This window comes from Rhinolophus hipposideros (genome assembly GCF_964194185.1).
Source record: "Rhinolophus hipposideros genome assembly, chromosome: 8".
Lineage (NCBI taxonomy): Eukaryota > Metazoa > Chordata > Mammalia > Chiroptera > Rhinolophidae > Rhinolophus > Rhinolophus hipposideros.
Genome location: NC_138054.1, coordinates 71296984 through 71311070, shown reverse-complemented (window position 1 = coordinate 71311070; position 14087 = coordinate 71296984). Strand labels below are relative to the sequence as shown.

Sequence of the window (14087 nt, the reverse complement as noted above, 5' to 3'; positions counted from 1 at the left end):
ACTGTAGTGAGCTAAACTGAGCCATAAAATGATACCCTTTTCTTACTAGGTTAAGCCTAAATCTTTCCAAAATAAGCAGGAGGAATCTCCTTATTTTCCCTTAAGTCAAACTGCAGGACCGAAATTAATCAAAATTCTGTCAAGTCACAGATACCAGCTCTGGAAAAGAAAAAGAGAAAATCAGAGAAAGACAGAGAACATTTCACTAAATGCCTAGTGCAGAGTTAGTGGCTGTTTTAAACCAGGCCTCAGGCTAAAGCTGTATCCCCATCACAAAATTAACATGTGTTCACATGTTAAGAATCATGATAGATACATGTCACCCTTTTTACATACTTAAGCATTGTTGAATTATTAGTATTTCTATTTCTGATGTCTCCAAATATATGGGACAAATCCCTCCAACTCAATACTTATATCCATGTTACTCAAATTGCTATGGTGATGTGATAGGAAATTTAGATATCTGGAATTGATATAACCCTCTTGAGTAAATGCAGACTCTACAACTCACTGGTTATAAGATTGTGGACAAATCATTTATGTCTCTCTACCTCAGGCTCCTGTTTTATAAAATTAAGCTACAACTTCATAGCTATTGCTAAATTTAAATGTAGTAATGTTTGTGTGCTTATCACAGCAAACATGGGAAATACTCAGTAAATAGATTGGTTAACCAGTAGTGGTGAATTATTTCAGTCTTTATCTTAGTTACCGTTTTCTGTAGCATTTTTTCCTCTTTTCATTATAGAGTGTGTTTTTGTGCATGTTTCTGTATTCTGCTTCAAGAAACCTTTGCATTGGCACAGAGAACTCCCTGAAAAGCCCCCTTCATTCAATCCTTATCATTGACACATCACATCATTTTTGCAATGAATTTAGCTTCAAAAAACCAACAAGAGGAGAATAGCTGACAAAGATGTGACTTGGCAACAGTTGGCATGGAAAGAAAAATGTCTAAAAAAAGTTAATGTTTATAAATTTGGTATGATCCAGTTTTGGTAATGTTCCCACTGATATCTGAAGACATAATGATATATATGGGTGTTCAGATCAAATAAAAAAAATTTTCTTTTGAAGAGTCCAAAAAAAAAAAAAAATTGTCCCTGTGTTTTAAGAGTTTCATGGTTTTAGCTCTTAAGTTTAGGTCATTGATCCATTTTAATTATTTTTTTTTAACTTTTATTGGAGAATATTGGTGAATATTGTTTCTCCAGGGCCCATCAGCTCCAAGTCGTTGTCCTTCAATCTAGTTGTGGAGGGCGCAGCTCAGCTCCAAGTCCAGTTGCCGTTTTCAATCTTTAGTTGCAGGGGGCGCAGCCCACCATCCCATGTGGGAATTGAACCAGCAACGTTGTTGTTAAGAACTCCCGCTCTAACCAACTGAGCCACCCTGCTGCCCCCATTTTAATTAATTTTTATATCATGTGTGAGTTAGGGATAACTGGATATGTGAATAACCAGTTCTCACAGCACCATGTGTTGAGAAGGTTGTTCATTCTCCATTGAATGGTCTTGACATACTTATTTTTGGCTAAATATGTATGTGTTTATTTTGGACTCTATATTACAATATGTGAGTCTATATGGCTAATCTTATGACAGTACATACTGTGGGGGTTTTTTTAATTAGTTTCAGGTGTACAAAACAATGTAACATATTTATTGTTTATATCCCTCACACAGTAATAAACCCTCTCACCCCATCTACTACCCCTCTGATATCACATACAGCCATTACATTTCCACTGTCTCTATTCCTAATGCTGCACTCCTCTTGTAACTACATGTATATAAAATTACAGTTGACATTCATTATTGTTCAGCTTCAGGTGTACAGTGCAGTGATCAGGCATCTACATCATCCCTGAGGTGGTCTCCCTAATAAGAAAAGTGTCCATTGGGTAACCTACAAAATCTTTACAACATTATTGATTACATTCCCCAAATTGACTTTCATATCCCCATGGCAATCTTGTGGTTACCAATTGTGCTTTCTAAGCCCCTCATCTTCCCCTTTTTCCCCAACACCCTGCCATCTAGCAACGCTCAGTTTTTCCTCTATATCTCTGAGACTGTTTCTGATAGTACACACTGTTTTGATTACTGTAGCTTTGTTGCTAAGTTTTGAAATTGGAAAGTGTGATTCGTCAAGATTCTTTTGGCTTTTCGAGGTTCCTTGCAATTCCATATGAATTTAGGATTGGCTTTTCCATTTCTTCAAAAAAAAAAAAAGTCTTCTGTTATTTTGATGGGATTGCATTGAATCGGTAGATATCTTTGGGGAATATTACCATTTTAACAACATTTTCTTCAGATCCGTGAATATGAGATGTTTTTCTTAGATCTTTTTAAATTTCTCAGCAGTTTTTTGTAGTTTTAAGTGTAAGTCATGTACCTCCTGGGTTTAATTTATTCTTAAGATTTTAATCTTTCTGATACTATCATAAATGGAATTGTTTTTTTAGTTCCCTTTTGGATGGTCTATTGCAACTTATTTTCATGTTGTTTGTATCTTGCAACTTTACTGAATTCCTTTATTACCTCTAATAACTTGGTGTGTTTTTTTGGATTCTGTATATAGGATCATGCCATCTGCAAATACAGATAGTTTTACTTCTTTCCTATTTGAATGCTTCTTATTTCTTTTTCTTGCCTAATCATTTTGGTTAGAACTTCCCAGTACAATGTTGAGTAGAAGTGGCAAGAACAGGCATTTTTGTCTTGTTCCTGATCTAAGGAGGAAGTGATTCAAAAAAGAAATGTATTTTATATGTACTCATATATTTGAGTAAATGTACAAAATTCAACTCTATGTGTTTAAAAAGGAATTTTTTTAGAGATTGAAATACTACTGAATGACAATTGTAGTTGCCTTTGTGTAGTGAGTTTGAGTATGTTTTTCTTCCACTTTTTCTGTATTTTAAACTTTTTCCACAATGAGGATATATTTTTAAGTTGGAAAAATAACTTTATTAAAAGAAGAATACTTTTCAACAACAAAACTGTAATATGGCAATATAATCATAAATTGCCTTTGAAGAGACCTATAAGAATGTACATTGAAATGGTGTTTAATTTTTATTAGCTGGAATAAATTTAAGTGGAAATAAAAAATTTCTCCAAGTCATACATTGATAGAAAAGCAGAAAACCAAGGTAACCATAGATTAATAAATTTAAAATACCAAATCTAAAAATATCAAAAGCATTTTAGCATATAATTATACACTACCTTGTATTGCTTTATAAATGCTCATTGTATTTCCCTGAGTGATTTTATCTGGCCTGACCTGCACCCTCAAGATGTTTTTTTAAGCAGTAGTTTACCCAAGCTGTTGCTTGTTTCCCATCCTGTGATCTGGTTCTTGATGGTTCTAATTAGCGTAGTTTTACATCCTACAATTAGACTTGAACTTTTTGAAGGTTATGTAGTGGGGCAGAGTTGAAAGCTGTGATTAGAAGGCTCCAAATAAATAGTTTTTGAATTTGGGTATCCTCAGGTCACCTGACACCAGCTAACTGTATTATTTCAGGAAGTGATCTTGTAACTAGGCTAAAAAAACAAAAACTTCTGAGAGCACATCTGCACACAAACTGTGAATTAGAAAAATGATTTGAAAAATACAAATTAGGACCAATTTTTAGTATATCAGTTTCATGAACTGAATAAAGTTACTTATTTGTTATAATTTTTCTGTATCATCCATGTTTTAAAAAGGAAATAGGAAACTTTACTTTGCAAGCTCAGTGCTCGAGGTAATGTTAATTCATGTGAAAGGGATCTTTAGCTTGAATCCTGTTTTTAACATGTATCCTTAAAATGGTTCATAATATTTTAAGGACAAAGATTAAAGGTAAACTATATCCCTTAAAATAATCTTTTAAAAATTTTTTAATATTTTAAAAATTAAATTTATTGGGTGACATTGGTTAATAACATTACATAAGTTTCACTTAAAACAACCTTTAAAAAAACTTGTGTTTTCTTTGTATAAACGTGTTTCCATTTTTTTCTCTTGTAGTACCTGTTTGAAAATGGTAGAATAGATAACATTTTTACAGAGCCCTATTCCAGATTTATGATTGAACTTACCAAACTCTTGAAAATATGGGAACCTACAATACTTCCTAATGGTAGGATGATTGTTTTTCATTTTTATTGTTTTTATGATATCCCTTCTTAAATTGCTTAAGTTGTATGATTATCTTTTTATAAGTTGTTCATTTTCTATTTCTGTGCTGATTTATAACGTATTTGGACTTTTGAGGAGAAAGTCTGGTTTATTACTGGTTATTTTAGTAAAACTATAATAGCCAAAGAATGCATGTTGTTGAAAATACTAACTGTTGAAAATGAAAAACTGGAGGTTGCATTTATATTTTTAGAAACTGTTTTTGATCTGGTAGTGTTGGTAAAGTTGCACACTGTACCAGTAACTGCCACATATTCTACTTTTAGACTCTGCCTGTTAGCAGTGGACCTTTTTCAATTGTTTATAAAAAGTACCCTGAACTGGTTGTTGAGAGTTAAGTCTTCATCCTTGAATTGTCTTTGACCATATGTCGTTGGACAAGTCCCTAATTCCCTCCTGTTATCAGGCGCCGCGGCTGTGAATGGAGAGGTTGCATGGGGTGCTCTGAGATTTGTGCTCCTCTCTGTCGGGCTGCTGAGCACCTTTGAAGTATTCTGATCGACGTGGTGGCTTCATGCATTTAGCATTCAAAGAGGAGGCTAGGGACAGAGATTTGGAAGCAATAAATTCATGTTTATGGATAGTCAGTCTCCTAAGAATAGAATGCAGAATCAGCAGCAAAGAGGACTGGGGAGAGAACATGAGAAAAGACCTGCATTTAAGGGATATCTAGAGGAAGGTGCATTTAAAGGTGTACTATTTTAATTCTTCTGCAAAACCTCTTCTTTTCAAGAAAAGCCCAGATACGTCATCTTGAAGTAATTGCTCTTAATATAAATTTAAAATAAGAAATGGTGGGCAGAAGGAAGGGCACAATCTGCTTTCTAATGATCGTAGCTATTATAAATAAAACTGAACCAGTTAAGCGTAATGAACTCAAACGGGAGGAGTCTACAAAGTGGCCCCTGGGCCACATCTGGCCTGCTGCCTTTTTTGTATATAATCCATAAGCTAAAAGTAGTTTTTACATTTTAAATAGTTTGGGGGGAAAATCTAAAGAAGAATATTTTGTGGCGTGTGGAAATTACATGAAATTCAAATTTGTGTCTATAAATAAATTTTATTGGTATGTTATAGCAACATCTATTTATGTATTGTCTATGGCTCCTTATCTTCTACAACAACAAAGTTGTTCAGAGCCTATATGGCCCACAGTGCTTAAAATGTTTACCATCTGGCTCTTTACAGAAAAAGTTTGCCAACCCGTGGTCTAAAATAACAATAGATTAAAACTGTTTCATCGGGATGCTCAGTGTCTGCTTCAGTGCATTCGTCTCCCCTTTTCTTTGCGGTGCCTTTTCTGTTTTTCTGTCTAACAAAGAGGGAAAAGGAGAGGAACAATCAGTCTTCTCCTTTATATCTTCGAGTCTAAGAGCTTGAGACATTTGTCTTATGTAGCAGGAGCTTAGTACTGTTTTTCTTTTACCCCTTTCCTCTGTCCAGGTTACATGTTCTCTCGCATTGAAGAAGAACATTTGTGGGAGTGCAAACAGCTGGGCGCTTACTCACCAATCGTCCTCCTGAACACCCTCCTTTTCTTCAATACCAAATACTTTCAACTAAAGAATGTTACTGAGCACTTGAAGCTTTCCTTTGCCCACGTGATGAGACGGACCAGGATTTTGAAGTACAGTACCAAGATGACATATCTGAGGTTCTTCCCACCTTTACAAAAGACAGAGTCAGAACCAGGTGTGTGGTGGAATTCGTAAGATTTCTGTTGAAGTCTTACTAGTGTTCAAATAGAAACTAATTGCAGAATGGTCATTGTAAATTCTAGACGTGGAAGAGTGTAGCTTTACTTTAACACTTAAATGCTTTTCTTTATTGTGCGGGCTAGGTTCAAGTTTTTTCTCAAAATGAGAGGAATCACTTGGTTCAGTATACTTTTATTAGCTTTTAAATTAGAAATTCTGATTTCAGTGCCTAGGATAGAGCCCAAGTAATCTTTAGTTTAAAACTTCCCAAGGAATTTAAATGTACAGCCAAGGTTGAGAATCACTGATGTAGAGGCAACAGATGGGTCAGTTGCTAGTTAAAAGGAGTCTGCTTATTTTTTTCTTTTTAAGATTTTTATTAAAATGTAGCTAACATACAATATTATATTAGTTTCAGGTGTACACTATAGTTATTCAATACTTATATACCTAAAGGAGTGATCACCATGATAAGTCCAGCAACCATCTGCCACCGTACTGTGCTATCACAATGTTATTGACTATATTCCTCATGCTGCACATTACATTCCCATGACTTACTTGTTTTATACCTGGAAATTTGAACTTCTTATATCCCTTCACCTTTCTACTCCCTGTTTTAATTTTTCAATTACAGTTGACATTCAGTATTATTATATGTTAATTTCAGGTGTACAGCAGAGTGGTTAGACATTTATATAACCTGACAAGTCTGGTAGCCACCTGGCACTATGCATAGTTATTACCATATTATTAACTATATCCCCTAGGCTTTACATCCCCATGATTATTTCGTAATTACCAATTTGTACTTCCTAATCCTTTCACCTTTTTCACCCTGCCTCCGAACCCCTCCCATCTATTACCCCAACAAATCTAGTATCCATCTGATACTATACATAGTTATTACAGTATTATTGAATATATTCCTTATGCTATACCCTACATCCCTATGACTACTGTGTAACAACCAATTTGTACTTCTTAATCCCTTCTCCTTTTCCGCTTACCCCAAACCTCTTCCCATCTAGCAACCATCAAAATGTTCTCTGTACCTGTGAGTCTGTTTCTGTTTTGTTTGTTTTGTTCTTTAGATTCCACATATAAGCGAAATCAAATTGTATCTTTCTTTCACTGTCTGACATACTCCACTCAGCATAATATCTTCCAGTTGCATCCATGCTGCCACAGATAACAAGCAACAATTCCCTTACAGGACCAAGCAATATCCCATTGTATATATGTACCACCTCCTCTTTATCCATTCATCCATCCACAGACTCCCAGGCTGCCTCCACATCGTGGCCACTGTAAACAATGCTGCAGTGGACATCTGGATGCACACGCCCCCTCGAAGTAGCGTTTTGGGTTTCTTCAGATAAATACCCAGAAGTTGGAATACTGGGTCCTTCTTTGTTTCTTGTTATAGCCTTTGATGTAAAGTCTATTTTGTCTGGTATAAGTTTTGCTACTCTAGTAGCTTTTTTTCTCTTTTCTTTCCATTTTCATAAATTATGTTTTTTTCATCCTTTTACTTTCAGTCTTTTGTATCTTTCGATCTAAGGTGAGTAGTCTTTTGTAGGCAACATGTGTAAGGGTCTTGTTTTCTTAACCATTTAGCCATCCTATCTTTTTATAGGAGCATTTAATCCATTTACATTGAAAGTAATCTTTGATAGAGATGTAGTTATTGACATATTATTCATACTTTTTATCTTAAACCTTTTTTTTTTCCATCTTAAAGAAGTCCCTCTAAGATTCCTTGTAATTCTTATTTGGTGTTGTTGAACTCTTTTAGCTTTCTCTTGTCTCAGAAGCTCTTTCTTTATCTGTTCTTCCATTATAAATGATAGCTTTGCTGGGTAGAGTAATCTTGGTTGTAGGTCCTTTCTTTTCATCTCGATTTCATGCCGATCCCTTCTGGCCTGCAAAGTTTCTGTTGAAAAATCAGCTGACAATCTTATGGGGGCTCCCTTTTAGATCACAAACTGCTTTTCTCTTGTGGCTTTTAAGATTCTATCTTTGTCTCTTTAACCTTTGCCATTCTAATTTTAATGTGTCTTGGTGTGGGCCTGTTTGGATTCATTTTGTTTGGGACTCTCTGTGCTTCCTGGACTTGTATGTTTATTTCCTTCACCAGGTAAGGGAAGTTTTCCATCATTATTTCTTCAGATAAGTTTTCAATTCCTTGCTCTCTCTCTTTTCCTTCTATTACCGATATGATGTGAATGTTGGTATGCTTGATACTGTCCCAGAGGCCCCTTAAACTATCCTTTTTTTGGATTCTTTTTTCTTTTTGCTGTTCTGTTTTGGGTGTTTTCTGCTACCTTATCTTTTAAATCGCTGATTCAGTCCTCTACTTCATCTAATTTACTGTTTATTCCTTTAATGTATTCTTAATTTTAGTCATTGTATTCTTTATTTCTGACTAATTCTTTTTTATGTTTGCTATCTCTGTTGAAGTTCGCCCTGAGATCATTGAACATCCTTATAATCAGTGTTTTGAACTCTGCATCTGGTAGATTGGTTGTCTCCATTTTGTTTAGTTCTTTTTCTGGAGCTTTGTTCTGTTCTTTTATTTGGGACATGCTTCTTTGTGTCCCCTGCATAACTTTTTTTTTTTTTTTTTTTTTTTTACATTTTTATTAGAATTCCTCAGAACTGTCAACAATTGGACAACATATCAGGAAAAAAACCACATGGAACACCAACATTCTTTAAACTTGAAACGCTTACATATTTACACATAAAGTTACTGTATGTATAAAAAATATTTTCAAGGACTCATGGGCTTGGGGATATTCAAAAGACATTGCTACATTTCAATATTTACAAAAAAAGCCAAAAAATAATTTCAAACATTAAGCCACTGCAAAGAAACATCTGATATAAAAAAAAACACTATAAAAATATAAACTTTCAAGAATATCCAAGACGAAACTCTCAGTGAACTGCCCCCGAAGTACCTAGACACCTACAGTTAATAAGCACTTTCCTTACTCCCTGCATAACTTTTAAATCTACTGTTTCTAAATTTTATTTTATATTTTTTGACCAAAGCACTTCTTTTTCATTAACATTAGTTGTCAAATTCTGAAGGAACTTAAAAGGTGGCCTAGAGTTTACTGCTTTTGTACAAAGTAGAATAATAGCAACAGTGACAATTTTATTAAAAGATTTATAGTCTTGCATTCCAAAAACAGCCTATTAAATAATAGTTTGTTTTTAATGTTTGAAAAATCACTATTGTTATTATAGAAATCGAAATTAAATTTATTGATTTTGATCAAAATAGTAAGTTCTGAAATTCCCAATATTAAGTTATTACCTCCTTGGTATAAGAGTGAAATATATTTTTTGAATCTGAGCATTTAAAATTACTGAAACTAAAATCTTAAAGAATAATTATGATGTTAACTTTTTTCTCAATTGCAACTTTACTTTGGAAAATGCTAAGATTATCTTGCTTTTTCACCTCGTGTTTGTCCTGTTTCCTTCCATCTATTCATATATAGTTCACTTTGTGTTCTTAACATTCACTAGGGGAGAGAGGCAATCGGGTAACATTTCCCTGTTTTCTGATTAGGTGCTTGACAAGACTAGTAATAAATTCAGCTTCTTTCTGAATGAGTAGCTAACAAAGTCTTTCTATTTAGGTAGCCTCTGAATAGACAATTAGGGTGAATTTTGATTAAGTAATAATTAATGCAGGAAGGTGGGGAAGGTTCTGTGCCAGTGGTTAAGAGCAGCTGTCAGAACAGAAGAAGAAAAGCTTTTTCCTCAGGTTCTCAGATCCACCTACTTTTCTCTTGGAGTGTAAATGGAGGAAGTAGGAAAGAAATAGCCCACTTTCCATGTCTTCACCCTTGGCCTCTGCAAAATTCTATTGGTGAAAAAGGATTTGCTCTTTTCTTACCAAATGCCCACTTTACTGAGAATTTCTTTTCCCAACAAAGATTCCATTTCTCATAATACCAGAACAAAAGAAATTTGAAGAAATGCCCAGTAGGCACTGGTGCCCCATAGTAGAAATATTTTCACATAAAGAGGTGACAACTTCTATCTCCATATCTACCATAGGAGTAGAGTATGTGAAACCCTGAAGAACCCTATATCTAAGAAAAGCTAACCAGTCAGGCTCAGAAGTGAGATGTCCTCTCCAGCACCCCAGTTTGGTGCGTAGGGGAACATAACTTGTACAGTTTTGTACAGTTAAGTGCCGTTAACCCAGCACTTAAAGTAATACCTCACACCTTCACCTCCATAGGTGCTCAGTATTTGTTGAATGCGTAAGTGAAAGAAAGGGGTAGGGACTGATAGTTCTGACTGGAAGCAAAGCAAAAATAATCTTCTGATTCTTATTTTCTGCCTCAAGATAAACTAACTGTTGGCAAAAGGAAGCGAAATGAAGATGGTGAGGTTCCAGTGGGTGTGGAGATGGCAGAGAATACTGACAACCCACTCAGATGTCCAGTCCGACTTTATGAGTTTTACCTGTCAAAATGGTGAGTGAACTTCCTGGGAACTGCATATATAGGTAGCATAGTAGTTAACGTATTTTGGGTTTCAGAGGCTTGAATATCAGAAATGTAGCTTGCCTGTGACCAAAGTCAAAGTCTAAAGACAAAGATTTGCCTCTAATTTCATTATTTCTCCATTTTCGAATCAGCCTGGATATTGAATGAAGAGACAAATTGCTTTATTTTGATAATCTTTTCCCCCAAAATCCCTTTAAAAGCAAGAATAAGAATCCCTGCCATTGTTTGATCTTTGTACTGTTGCTCAACCTTTATGTGATATCTAAACTGCTGTGATTTTATTTGTATAGAAAAGATATTTAAAGAGGTTATACTGCTAAACCTATAAATAGAAAAACTATTTTTGAGGAATTCAAAAAATTTGAGTGGTCCTTTTCTTACAGAAACTGTGACTTTAGAATTGTGAGATCCACACCGAAGCACTTTATTCTCAAAGAACTATAATAACTGGGTTTGCCCTTTGATACTGTGTATTGAGTGCTCCTAGGGTTCATTCCAGGATAATGGGTGCTGAGGATATGTGGTTCTAGCCATAGTGACACATGTGAGTTGAATTTTTGTTGCTGTTAATGTTTTAAGTACTAAAGTTTGTAAAGTATTTACACTTTGTCTTGTATTAACATTATACTCACTTCCAATCCAGTGTGATTTCTTGAATGTGGGAGGAAAATGCCTAGAAATTTATTTATCTCTGTGTGTACATTGCTTATCTATGATATTAGTCACAGTAGGGAGAGGTTGAGAGCCATTACATTAAAGAGTAGTTATGTATTTCCTATATTCTCTGATCCCCAATTTTCTTTTTTCTTTTTTCCCCCATGGATAGTTCTGAAAGTGTGAAGCAGAGGAATGATGTGTTTTATCTTCAGCCTGAGCGCTCCTGTGTTCCGAATAGCCCCATGTGGTACTCCACATTCCCGATAGACCCTGGGACCCTGGACACCATGTTAACACGTATTCTCATGGTGAGGGAGGTACACGAAGAACTTGCCAAAGCCAAATCTGAAGACTCTGATGTTGAATTATCAGATTAAAGCAGAAGTGGGGTTCCTATTTTCATACACATTGGTATGCACCAAACTGTGAATGCATCCAGCTTTGGAAAACGATGTATAAGTCCAAGTCCTCTTGACTTGATAGTAAGATAATGGAAACCAGACGACTCGTGAACCACAGTGTGGATGTACAAATGAAAATTGAAGGAAAGAATATGAACTGAGAAATGTTCTTTGGCAGTGATACAGTTATTAGACATCTTCAGAATGACTAACCAATTTCTCTGAGTGGTGCATAATCTTATTTTGTTTGGGAATAACAAATTGTGGAATATTTTTAAGGAAAACTGTTGTATAAAACTCTACCATAGTAACCTTAGACGTTAGAGAGGTAGCTTTGGAGTGAAACCTTGGCTGCAATAGGCTACGTGAGCAAGCCCTATCTAAAAGTCAGGGGACGAATCAGTACAGAGCTAAGAGTCACATCAGGTGAGGACTTGGGACCCAGACTTGAAGACCCAATAAAAATACTCAACTTTTTTTTACAAGGTAGAGAGTAAAGTGGTCTTGATTTTGATTTTCACTGCCAAGCCAGTTCTGTGAAGGATAGAAGCCTCTGGTGCTGTTGCCATGGGCCCCTCACATCAGGGAAAAAGGCCTTCACTGTTGTTCACACAGTAATGTTGTCCCTTTTACTTTCTGGGTCTAGCCTTCTCAGCTGTGGGTCTGGATGTGGGCAAATTAAGGTAAAGGGGCTGAAACTCTGCAAACTGGTTATGCACACAGAAAATCTGTGGAGCCCATTGGATCCCAAGTGTCTTGAAATGTTTCTAGAAAACCCACTAAAATGCCCACTTCTCTGGGTGTCAGCCTTTGTTGCTGCTGTCTCATAGCATGAGCTGTGGTACACAGAAATGGGGGTTCTTTTGTTTTCCTTTTATCCCCAAATGGCAGCTTTTCTCCCATTGTTTTATCTTCCTGTTTCCTCAATAATTCCTCTTATTTTGTCTTTTGCACCAGTTTCTGGAGGCCCTTGTCATTTCAAAGAGAATAATGTCTCTCCTTACTCTGGCAAACCTGTGGGTGTTTCCACAAAAACACAGTATTACTTCAGCTATCAGAATTATGGTAGAAAAGATCCTAATATGTTCCTATATTGAGCATTTGAAAGATGACCTTGTCCTAAGAAACTTGAAAATAGGGATTCTGGGGTTAAGATAACAAAGACATTGACTGTCTTGCATATCCACAAGCAGGTTTTCTTATAGCATTATTCCAAACTCTAGCTGTGTTAGTGGTTCTATGAGGAATGCAAGTCATAGGTGTGTTTGACATATCGATCCATCTCCCTCATCTCCATTCTCAGTTTCTTCCCTGCAAAATTTTGAATCAGAGCTTTTATGATGTTGGCTAATCACAGAATTTCTTTAGCAGAGGTTAATTTGACCCTGTAATAAAATTAGAGAAGTCCAAAATGCCTCTTAGAAATTTTAACCTTGAAAGACTTTTCACCATGTCCCATTTTTTGATGGGAGTGGCAGGTGTTTTTTTGTTTTTTGTTTTTTTTTTAAATGAAAGTCATTTAACTACAATAAAAATTTTAAAATAGGCCTTTTGACATTGTGTACTTGATGGTTCTGTCCCTCTGCCTGTAACAAATTTTGTTTTTGTTACTGAGAACTGTGTGAAAGAAGTAAATCTGCCCCGATTCTGTATGATTAATCCCATCTGTGTTTGTCATTTCTGATCAGAAAACTTACTTCCAGATCTTGTTTGATATGGAGGAAAAACAATTGGATTGTCTCATAAGTCTGCCAATAAACTGTCCAGAAACTTCAGGTGTAATAGTGCCCACTATATGAACTTAATGGTTTGTATAAACATTAACATTTCCCCTTTTGTAGTTGTATGAAAAACAAATATTCTTGGCACAGTAGATAAATTGTTATACAACACCAGAGAGAAAAAGAATCTGTATGTTTTAATTGAGAACAGCCAATACCCAGGTAAATGACTGTATCGGAATTTTAATTGCATGTTAGTACACAGAGTTTTCCAGACCCTAAATTAATTCGTAAAAAAAAAATTATCATTCCTCATAAGCATAGCTGTTGATACGTGTGTCCAATTATTTGCTTTAAAAATTTTTATTAAAATTATGTAACATTACATTTTTTTCCCAGGGGAGAAAAAAACATCAAACAAACAAGAGAAACATCTAAATTATCCTTTCTGTTCTTTTTTGTTTTTTAACCACTTTTGGGTTTTCCCCTTGCAGAAACCACAGAAATATTCCCTTAGAATAAAATAGTATATTTGTATTTGATGGGTGAGTTATTCTTTTTCTTTGTCTTGAAAGAATTTTAAATATTTTTTTCTGTTTGACCCTATTGGTATGACCCAACAGATGGTATATAACAGAGAGCAAGCAGTTTTCAGAAAATAAATTGTTTGGTTATTTACTCAGTCCGGTACATATATTGTTTCATTATAGTCTTTTCAGTTGTTTTCTTTCTTCCATCAAAAGACTTGTTCCCATTTTTAGTTAATTTATTAACTATATTCAAAGCCCTAAAAGCTAGAAATATCAGGTATAATGTATATATTTCATTTCACAGAAACTTTTTGAAATTAACAAAATTTGCATCCATTTACCTTGAAT

The 14087-nt window shown here is 35.1% G+C and overlaps 1 protein-coding gene across 3 annotated transcripts in view; it reads left to right on the top strand.

Annotated features, from left to right (window-relative positions):
- The window catches only part of ZMYM4 (zinc finger MYM-type containing 4), an 83235-nt gene extending 69348 nt beyond the window's left edge, over positions 1 to 13887 (top strand). For all 3 annotated transcript variants that reach the window (XM_081057543.1, XM_081057541.1, XM_081057542.1), the window contains 4 exons: positions 4025 to 4136; positions 5639 to 5887; positions 10268 to 10397; positions 11257 to 13887. In XM_081057543.1, the coding sequence (XP_080913669.1) occupies positions 4025 to 4136; positions 5639 to 5887; positions 10268 to 10397; positions 11257 to 11464 (699 nt within the window). In that variant the 3' untranslated portion in view covers positions 11465 to 13887. The remainder of the gene's footprint in view (positions 1 to 4024; positions 4137 to 5638; positions 5888 to 10267; positions 10398 to 11256) is intronic.
- The last annotated feature ends 200 nt before the right edge of the window (positions 13888 to 14087 follow it).